The sequence below is a fragment of the Beauveria bassiana genome (genome assembly GCF_000280675.1).
Source record: "Beauveria bassiana ARSEF 2860 unplaced genomic scaffold BBA_S00004, whole genome shotgun sequence".
Lineage (NCBI taxonomy): Eukaryota > Fungi > Ascomycota > Sordariomycetes > Hypocreales > Cordycipitaceae > Beauveria > Beauveria bassiana.
Genome location: NW_007930839.1, coordinates 284,710 through 294,588, shown reverse-complemented (window position 1 = coordinate 294,588; position 9,879 = coordinate 284,710). Strand labels below are relative to the sequence as shown.

General features: G+C 53.9%; 4 protein-coding genes across 4 annotated transcripts; 2 read left to right on the top strand and 2 right to left on the bottom strand.

The window, feature by feature from the left end:
• Positions 1-306: 306 nt before the first annotated feature.
• Positions 307-898, top strand: BBA_01883 (uncharacterized protein; the record flags this gene model as incomplete). The annotated part of the gene is made up of 2 exons (XM_008596980.1): positions 307-434; positions 553-898. 2 exons carry the CDS (start codon positions 307-309, stop codon positions 896-898), a joined length of 474 nt encoding a protein of 157 aa, XP_008595202.1.
• A 671-nt stretch (positions 899-1,569) lies between these two features.
• On the bottom strand, positions 1,570-4,298 carry BBA_01882 (AAA family ATPase; the record flags this gene model as incomplete). Its single annotated transcript, XM_008596979.1, has 5 exons — positions 1,570-3,648; positions 3,701-3,950; positions 4,012-4,067; positions 4,132-4,159; positions 4,255-4,298. The coding sequence occupies 5 exons, from the start codon at positions 4,296-4,298 to the stop codon at positions 1,570-1,572; spliced, it is 2,457 nt and encodes an 818-aa protein (XP_008595201.1).
• Positions 4,299-7,093: 2,795 nt separating this feature from the next.
• On the top strand, positions 7,094-8,231 carry BBA_01881 (aquaporin; the record flags this gene model as incomplete). The annotated part of the gene is made up of 2 exons (XM_008596978.1): positions 7,094-7,406; positions 7,471-8,231. The coding sequence occupies 2 exons, from the start codon at positions 7,094-7,096 to the stop codon at positions 8,229-8,231; spliced, it is 1,074 nt and encodes a 357-aa protein (XP_008595200.1).
• Positions 8,232-8,677: 446 nt separating this feature from the next.
• Positions 8,678-9,728, bottom strand: BBA_01880 (RNA polymerase II elongator complex subunit; the record flags this gene model as incomplete). Its single annotated transcript, XM_008596977.1, has 2 exons — positions 8,678-9,661; positions 9,723-9,728. 2 exons carry the CDS (start codon positions 9,726-9,728, stop codon positions 8,678-8,680), a joined length of 990 nt encoding a protein of 329 aa, XP_008595199.1.
• Positions 9,729-9,879: the final 151 nt, after the last annotated feature.

Here is a 9,879-nt window from a genome sequence, read left to right as displayed (position 1 = left end):
GCCTTGACACTCGTAAACAATTCTCGTGCCTCGTCTGCGCAACATCAAGATCCAATACGCTTTCTGGCCCGGCCCCCCCCCCCCACGGAAGAAGAGGTAATCCACAAACTGCCCTCTCCCCTTCCGGCGCGACGACATCGGAAGTCCGTCTTCCCCCACCAATACTCTGAAGCTCTTCACCGGCCCGAATTCCGTCGCACACGATAACGCGGGGGTTTCTTCGGTGTGACACATTTCCTCCGTCTGCGAATCGTTTCCAACTTTAAAAAGGCCGAAGAAAATCCACACACATAACACGGGGCAGACATGTCGCAAAGGGCTTCTACGCCAGTCAAGGTTCCCTCATCAGCCGCCGACTACACACCCGCCACGCTGGATCCCGATCTACGCTCCCAAATAAACACCATTCTCCTCCGCGACGGCCACGTCCCCAAGTTCGTGCTCCCCGCCCCCATCTTCCCGTTCGCTACACCGGAAGCCCACATGCCCCCCCCCCCCCCCCCCTTCCCTTTCCCCCGGCCACTAACTAACTCTCTCTCTTCTTCCTTCCAGAATACAAGAACGACTACTCCACGCCCTCAACGCCGACTCATCCAACTGGCCTACCGTTATACAGAGCCACGCCCTGCAGCTGCTGCGCTCCGGCGAGGTCCTGACCTTTCCCGCTCTACTGCGCCGCGTCCTCGACGACGTGCAAGAAGCCACCGCCAAGGCGGCGGCGGCCACTAACAACACAGCCGCCGCCGGTACCAATGGGAAAGCAGCGCCGACGACCAACGGCAGTACGACAACGAACAACGACGTCAAGCTGGCGCTGGCGGTGCCCCAGGCTGTTGTCGAGGACACGATTCGCGTCACAAAGGAGTGCCTGGAGAGCGTGTGCGAGATTGAAGACTAGATGAAGACTAGTTTAGGACGATTGACGAAACACGAGCCAAAAACGAGGCGAATCGGATAGAAGAAGAGAAGAAAGAAGAAGAAGAAGGAGGAGGAGGAGGAGGAGGAGGAGGAGGAGGAGGAGGAGGAAAGCAACGCAAAAGGCGAGAATCAGAGCGCCACACAGAGGTCTATTCTGAACCGGGCGCTGGAAAGAACGGCCTTGAACCAGAACCAGTCAGCAAAGGCCGCGTATGGAATGCACAGAATTGTTCGGTCGCATGAACCCTGCAAGTGTCTAGTTGGACTTACTTGTATACATAACCACTCAGTCATCATTACTCACAAGCGGAACAAAACCATATAGTAATCAATACATCACAAAAATAACATAAAACTTCTCCAGTTCATGTCATAAGAAATCAATTGCGTCATCTATGAAAGCCGAATAAATCTGCCAAGAGTCGTACTTTATTGCGTCCATCGCACCAGATCCTCTGAGCGACAAACACAACCAAGACTCTGAATAATTGCAAGGATTTTAGTCCCCTACATTGGCTTCTAATACTTCTTGAACCTCCAGCCAAATGAAAAACCACTAAAAAAGCATGCCAACCACTCTTTGCTCAAGTCATCTTGATCACCGCTTCTTGCGTAGAATACAATCAGGTAAAGCTCCTCGCCCTTGGCACTTTAGTCATACAGGCCATCATCGTTGCCGGCGTCGCCGAACGAGTCGCCACCGGCACCCTGACCTTGCTCACCCTCGGGGAACTTGAAAAAGGCACCGGGGCCGGCATTCTTCATCTGCTGAGCAAAAGCCTCATAGCGGCGAATCTCAACATCGCTGACGGATCTGCGGGCCATCTGCATAGCCTCCTCGAAATGGGCTTTGGTCAGAACGGGCACAGGGTCCTCGACTTCCTCCTCCTCATCCACTTCCATGTCGCCAGCAGCCTCGCGCTCCTTGGTGCGCGCAATGTCGGCGTCAATTGACTCCTTGATGGCAATCTTGGCGGCGCGCTGGGCAATGAAGCTGATATCGGCACCAGAAAAGCCGTGCGTCTTGGCAGAGATGAAGCCAAGGTCCACGTCAGGAGCGACGGGAGACTTACGGAGCTGAGCCTGAAGAATGCTCAGACGGCCGAGCTCATCGGGGAGAGGAACATAAATGAGAGAGTCGAGACGACCGGGACGGCAAAGTGCGGGGTCGAGCTGCTCTGGTCTATTGGTGGCGCCAATGACGAAGACGTTCTTCTTTGAAGTCATACCATCCATTTCAGTAAGGAGCTGGTTGACAACACGATCCGAAGCACCACCAGCATCGCCGACAGAGCCACCACGAGCCTTGGCAATCGAGTCCAACTCGTCGAGGAAGACGATGCAAGGAGCAGCGGCACGGGCCTTGTCGAAAATATCACGGATGTTACTTTCCGATTCACCAAACCACATGCTGAGAAGCTCAGGTCCCTTGACAGAAATGAAGTTGGCAGCGCACTCGTTGGCGACAGCCTTGGCCAACATTGTCTTACCGGTACCAGGGGGACCGTAGAACAAAACACCTCGAGATGGCGAGAGACCAAACTTGAGGAACTTTTCGGGGTGGTCGACAGGGTACTGGACCTGCTCGCGCAAATCCTGCTTGACGGCCTCGAGACCACCGATATCCTCCCAGCGGACGTTGGGAACTTCGACAACAGCAACCTCGCGAAGGGCAGAGGGGTTAGAGACACCCAGAGCGAATCGGAAGTTTTCCATGGTGACACCAAGGGAGTCAAGGACCTCAGCATCGATGGTGTCCTCGTCGAGATCGATGAGGTCCATCTTCTCACGAATCTGCTGCATGGCAGCCTCCGAGCAGAGGGCAGCTACATCGGAACCGACATAACCATGGGTCTCGGAGGCAATTTGCTCCAGGTCGACGTCGTCACCAAGCTTCATGTTCTTGGTGTGGATCTGCAGAATCTCAAGACGGCCGGTAGGGTCGGGGACGCCAATATCGACCTCACGATCAAAACGGCCGAAGCGACGAAGGGCAGGATCAATAGAGTTGGGACGGTTTGTGGCGGCCATGACGACTACGTTGGAGCGAGCCTTCATGCCATCCATAAGGGTGAGGAGCTGAGAAACGACACGACGCTCGACCTCACCGTTTGTCTTGTCACGCTTGGGGGCAATGGAGTCGATTTCATCGATAAAGATGATGGCGGGCGAGTTCTTCTCGGCCTCCTCGAAAGCCTTGCGCAAGTTGGACTCGGATTCACCAGCCATCTTGGACATGATTTCGGGACCGTTGATGAGGAAGAAGAAAGCACCAGTTTCGTTGGCGACGGCGCGAGCCATCAACGTCTTACCGGTACCGGGAGGACCGTAGAGCAGAACACCACGGGGAGGCTTGATACCGATAGATTTGAAAAGCTGGGGGTGGCGCAAGGGCAGCTCGACCATTTCGCGGATCTGGGCCATTTGCTTGCGGCAGCCGCCAATGTCATCGTAACCAACCTCATTGAGGTTGTTCTCCTCCTCATCGCGCTCGATCGGGTCACCCTCGCAGTGAATGACTGTGTCTTGTGCGACAATGCCGTACTCGGGAGGGTCGACCTCGACAACCTTGAACTCAACTTGTCGCATACCACCACGAACAATGAAGAGATCGCCTTGACGGACAGGGCGGTAAGCTTCGCGGAAGTAGGGGGCGAGAAATACGTCGAAGAGTGAGCCAGTAATGCCTTCGACAGTGTCGGCGATGGGCAGAACAGCAATTCGCTTAGCCTTGTAATTGTTAGTTTCGCCTTTGACGGTCGGCATGCATCGGAGAACATACATATTTGATGTCGGGGCAGGGCTGTATGGTGATCATATCGCCATGTTTGACGCGAAGGTTGTGGCGAACCACACGGTTGATACGGGCACTGCCGTCATCGAGCTCCTCATCAGCGAGAACGATCAGGACTGTGTCCTTTCTCTTCTTGCCGCGGACGAGAACTGTGTCACCACGGAAGAGCTGGAGCTCCTCCATGGTATTTTCGGAAAGGGCAATGATACTGTTGTCGTCATTGACGGCATCGGTTACCCTAGCGATACTAAGTTAGCTAGGTGCGGACAGTGGGATTGGAGTGGTGGGGAGTAACGCACATGAGCTGGTTGGGCTTCTTCTTCTTCTTGAGAATGGCAGTCGCGACATCGTCTTCCTGGATAGATGATTAGTTGTGCTCGGCTTTCCATCGTGGCGATGCGTCCATCGATGCTGCTTACGTTCTTGATTTCGGCGCCAGAGACGTCGCTGTGGCATTTGTTAGCTGGCTGGTTTTGGGCTGCGAAGTTGCGGGCGAGCTCTGCCGGCAGCAATCAACGGGGACTTAAAGAGACAAAACTCACGTCAAGTTGACCTTCTTCTTGTGCTCCTCCGGTTGGGGAGCCATTGTGTCGAGTTTGTGCGCGTGGCAAAGATGCGAAGGGTGTAAATCGGTTGAGGGTGGAGGAAGCGAATAAGCTCGGCGAGCAACAAACGCAGGACTGACGAGTGTCTATTGATCGGTAACCTTCTCGCAAACGATGCGACGAGAAAGAAGGACAGAACCAAGACAAACGAGGAGATGAAGAATTTGTGAAAGACAGAAATGACGTGTCTTGGACGAGTTGTAAGGAGGAGAGAGGTTCAAGAGGCGAATCGTGCCGAAGAGGTAAGAAGAGGAGCCGGTTTCGAAGGTGAGGTAATGCCACAGTGGTTGCTTTGCGGAGTGGACTGCGTGCGCAGCGGAGCGGTACAAGGTACTTGCCGAACCACGGTTTCGCAGGCGGTTGGCGAGATGGGCCAATCAGAAGCGGCGAGACCCTGAAGCGGAGCGGAAGATTGATGCTCCAGAAGCCCAGAGTGCCCGCTCTTTTAGGCGGCCATGCGCTGTGGCAACGGATACGTTCTTCAATTTTAGGGGCGAAGGTGGTGCAAACTGCGCTGTGAGTGTGCTGGCCGCCAAGTGGAACGTTCTGCCACATTCCACACCAAGTAAGGCCAGGCAGCTCTCGGCCACGCAATGACAACTCCAGGACTTCACCGTGCTTTGTCATCACGCTGCTTTAGCAATGGCCAGTTGCCAGCTCGAAGCTTCACCGGCCTCACCATGAGCAAGAAAGCAGGCCGTGCTTCATCAGCGGACAATGGCAGGTCCGCCACTGACCAATCGTTTTCAACATGCTTATTTAGTCAGGCTGTGTAATTGACCTTTGTTCATCCTCGTCTTCACATGTCCTGCCAGCCTGCTCATCGTAGATGCCGAATTCCTCGTTTAGGCGACGTTCAAGATAGACGTTGCACTGGGCAATTCCTACTACCTTGTTCCATGATATTCTGGGCGAACAATTTCCGTTCGAACGAGTTTAGCGCCCAACCCAACAAAGAATATGTCTCGCAATCCACGACGAATAACTCGGCCTTCCGCCATTCACTCACTCTCACTCCGCAACACTACCCCTTTGGGTGACTGAGACATGACCAACAAACATTTCGGGCTCAGAGGACTGCTTCGATAACGCTGATTCCGCCGTGTATAAATGTGCTCTAGCAGTCATAAGATTGAGAAAGCGTTGCGCTTTCACAACCTCAAACCTACATATTGGTGCTCCATCCGTAAACGTGAAAGACGCAGGAAGCATACAGTAAATTTGATCAGCATCGAGGCAAGCCATACTGATCTTGTCCAAGCCCTTGACAGCTTGAGAGAGATGAAGAAGACCCTCTGAAATATCAGAGACTGGTGCCCGCCCTAGAATCATGAGGCGTGCTTGAATAGAAGATGAGTGAATATGTGTGTTTGTAGAATCGCAAAGTGCTGTCTAGCAGGAATATGCGTCACCAGTCTGAAAGCGAAAATGATTATACAAATTGGCTGGGTCTTGCATGAAATTTTAGTTGATGAAAAGTGCAGATACTGGTTTTTGCCTTTATTAATAGTTGCTCTCCGACGAGTTACGGTCTTCCGCACGTGTGGAAATTGCGGTCAAAAAGGCAAGGTGCCTTCAACGTCACAACTGGAGCCCCTCGTGGCTAGCTCCGCGTGCTCCGTCTGTTACGGCGTTCTGGAAATTTTGGTGGAGGCTCTGACGGAGCCAGAATCCAGAAAGGGGATTTACGCATAACGAGTTTGATGGCGCAGGCCCCCTGGCCAATTCAACAGGGGTTTTAATGGTTTTATCCCTGCCAGGACAAGCCACTTCGATTCTTTCTCCCTTGCTCTTTGCTCGTTCCGTTTTCTCAAGGCGTCGTATGTATCCTAGCACAGCACTGTAATATACAGATTAGCAGGCTGCAGATGCCATGAGCCCATGCTTGCGTTAGTACGATCTGCACCGGATGCCGTGCCGACAACCTTAGTCCTCCGCCCCAGACGGTGCCGACGCCACGCGAACGCTGCTTAAATCCCCAACTGGAGAGAGGATGGGCCCGATGCACATGTTCAGACGCCCGCATCGTACTTTAACCAAGCATTGATGACTTTTCCAAGAGAACAAATCAAATATTCCCTCAACGTCATAAAAAAACGTGTCTAGTGGACCGCGTTAACCTCGCAAGGCAAGACATCGTCATCCGTCTCATGCATCTAGTCCACTCTGGCCAGAGTCCATCATCGAAAAACAGGGAAATCGTACAGCTATTGGTCTCCTCTGCTTGAATCGCGGGAGCAAAGCCTCGGGATCGGCCAGAAGGCAGAGAATCTTGCCCCAAGGGTGTCAAGGGAAGCAGCGCTAAGGGCGTAACGGTGCGCCGGACGGTTCGTGGCTGGGCGGTCTGCATTCATTTGCATTATAGTCTATTTCTCATGTGGCTGGTATTTGAGATGAGATGAGCTTCACTCATTTTGCTCACATTTCGCCACTGGATTGCACCTGACTCGTGCCACCTTGGTCTTCAACGTTTGAAACTGTTTGCGATTTCGAGTAGTATCCATCATTTACCAAGGAATCTTTCCTTCCTAGATCCTGATTCTGCTGGATCTTTTCTTTCTGGGCACTTAAAGTCCTGGGTATATTCGCTTCGGTATTATCCTTCTGGATACTTACCCTCATGGGTACTTATCCTCTTGGATACTTATCCTTCTGGATATCTATCCTCCTTCCTCCTTTTCATCCCATCTTACAATTTTCGGCTACATCACTAGTCGTCTGATCTTCGCAAGTCAAACAATTTCCTTTTCGAATCTCTGAGGAAACGACCCTAAACATGAAGCACATCATCCAGCCCGTGTACCCGCGCCAACTGGTGTCGGCGATCCCCAACAAGATTCGAAACCACTTTGTCGCCGCCATTGGCGAGTTCGTCGGCACATTGCTCTTCCTCTTCTTCGCCTTCTCCGCCACCCAGGTCGCCAACGCCTCCCTCAAAGGCAACCGCGCTGCGCAGCAGCAGGGCCAAGAGGCCGACGAACAGCACGCCATTGCTGACAGCCCCGATACCGCAACACTGCTATTCATTGCATTGGCCTTTGGCTTTAGTCTCGCTGTCAATGCCTGGGTTTTCTTCCGCATTAGCGGAGGTACGTATCATGAACTCGACATCTGCTCCTGACCAAGTACACATACTCATGTCTCTCTTCTTAGGTCTCTTCAATCCCGCCGTCACTTTTGGTCTAGTACTCATCGGCGCTATGGGACCTGTGCGTGCTTTCCTCATCTTTGTCGCTCAAATACTTGGTGCGACTGCTGCTGCTGCTTTTGTCCAAGTGCTGTTCCCTGGCGAAATGCGGATTGCGACGGCTCTCGGTGGCGGGACGAGCGTCGCGCAGGGCGTTTGGATTGAGGCTTTCCTAACTGCCGAGCTCGTCTTCACCATCATCATGCTCGCCGCCGAGAAGCACAAGGGCACCTTTCTCGCCCCTATTGGTATAGGCCTGTCGCTCTTCATTGCTGAAATGACGGGTGTATACTTCACTGGCGGCTCCCTCAACCCCGCGCGCACTGTTGGCCCCTGCATCGTCCTGCACAGCTTCCCGAGCTACCACTGGATCTACTGGGTCGGACCTGGTCTTGGCAGTGCTCTTGCGGCCGGCTTCTATCATCTCATCAACATCCTCGAGTATGAAACGGCCAATCCTGGACAAGACTTTAACGAAAAAGAAATGGATCGCTTCGTCTTTGACGAGGAGGCTGCCAATACGCGCGCTCACGTCGTGCGCCCTGACGCTGTAGACGTTCTCGAGGTTCTCGAGCCTATAGTGTCTCCGATAGTTAGCTCTGGTAATTCGGCTGATCCGCTCCGTGGCCGATCTCCTGTCAGCCGCACATCACCTGATCCTCCTAGTCTCACTCTACCTTTCTCACAAGTTGAAACTGCCCCTATCGGCCCAATCAAGGTGGAATAAGCCTTGACAGTTGTACAGGCAAGGAGACTACTGAAATTGCGGAAAGAAGACCATCACAGCGCAAGTTCAGCCGGCTGTTAAAGTCGAAGACTGGCCAGGAGATGAAACTGTATTCGCGCCAATGTGGGATCCGAACTGATCTTCGCGAGCTCACAGAAAGCGCCACGACCGAAGTGAAACCACCGGGGCAATCGGGTTCGTAATATGGCAGGTGGCCAGCTAGTATCGTCATAATCAGGGAACGGCGTTGATATCTGTCTCGCATACCGAATTGATGGGGAAGAAATGTCGAGGTTTATATAGTATTTCGCATGGGATGAGGTCACCACGATCATAATGACACATTATTTCAAGTATCAATGGCTTCCTATGCGGTTGTTCATTACTTGCGCGGCTGGTATCTTGCGTTGTTCAATCTTTGTGATTCGAAAATCCGCATCTGCCGCTCACTCCTCTTTTTCGAATGCATCGTTGAGGTAGCGCACAAAGAGCGCTCGAATTTGATCCACTGCCATGTTGCCAACCGCTTCCAAGCCAATGCCGCCTCTGTTCAAGCCCATGAATGCTCTTCGATGCCGTTGCAGGCCGGGCAGGCTCAGCTTCTTCAGCGTGGGCAGGTCCACTACCAAACTGTCCTGTGTGGTGGAGTCGCCGTTGAGAGGAATCTTGACCTCGCCGCCCGCTTCGTCCCCTTGCTGGTCCAGAATACGCTTGACAATGTATTGCGTCTCGCGGTCCAGGACGTAGAGGTAATCGCCGCCGGCGTCGCGCCCGCGCGGCTCCGTCGACTGATTGGGCTTGACCACTTTGCGCCCGTCGCCGGCAATGGCATCCCACAGCGACGCAAATGTCTGCGCCGCCTGCGCCTCGTCGTCCTCCCAGATGAGCGTGAAGAGCGGGCTGTCCCATCTCGTCATGGGGTTCGGCTCCTCGTAGCGAAACACGAGATTGTCCCAGTTGCTCTGCTCGTACGGCTCCGGGCCCTCCTCTGACGCCTGCTGCTCCTCGCCTCTCTCGACTGCTGCGCGTCGATCCAAACGGGCTTGGTTGACCTCCCTGGCGCGGTCGGGCGCGCAGCCAATCTGCAGGACGCAGCTGGGCGTGCGCATGGCCTTGGCCTCGCAGTGCAGCTGGTAGCGCCAGCCCTTGATGTAGTTGAGGCTGTCGAGGATGACAATGTCCTTGTCGGACAGCACGCGCTTGACGGCGCCGTAGAGGCTGGCGCGGGCATCCTTCTCCGAGGCGTTGGCGGAGCGCGTGTGCGCGGGCACGGCCGCGAGGTCGTAGACGGTGCGGGATATGGATAAGCTGTCGTCGGAGATGAGATGTAGACGGTGCTTTGAGTCGGCGATGCGTTCTGAGAGGTAGTCGTGGAGCTGTTTCGCTCGCGTGGACTTGCCCGACGTGGGGAAGCCGGTGACGATGATCAACTGGGCACGCGGGTTAGCACCTAGGAAGGCGGTCGATGGTGGGCTTGCGAAGGCAACCTACAGGCATGGTTGGTAGATACGCGACGGGACGACCGCAGAGTGACTAGGTCAGAAATCAGGAATCCTAAAACAATTCTGAGCTGCCTAGTCGGCAAAGAGTTATCATACTGTGGAGAGATTTTCCTTGGCTCGTCGCAACTTTTTGATATGCCCCACCA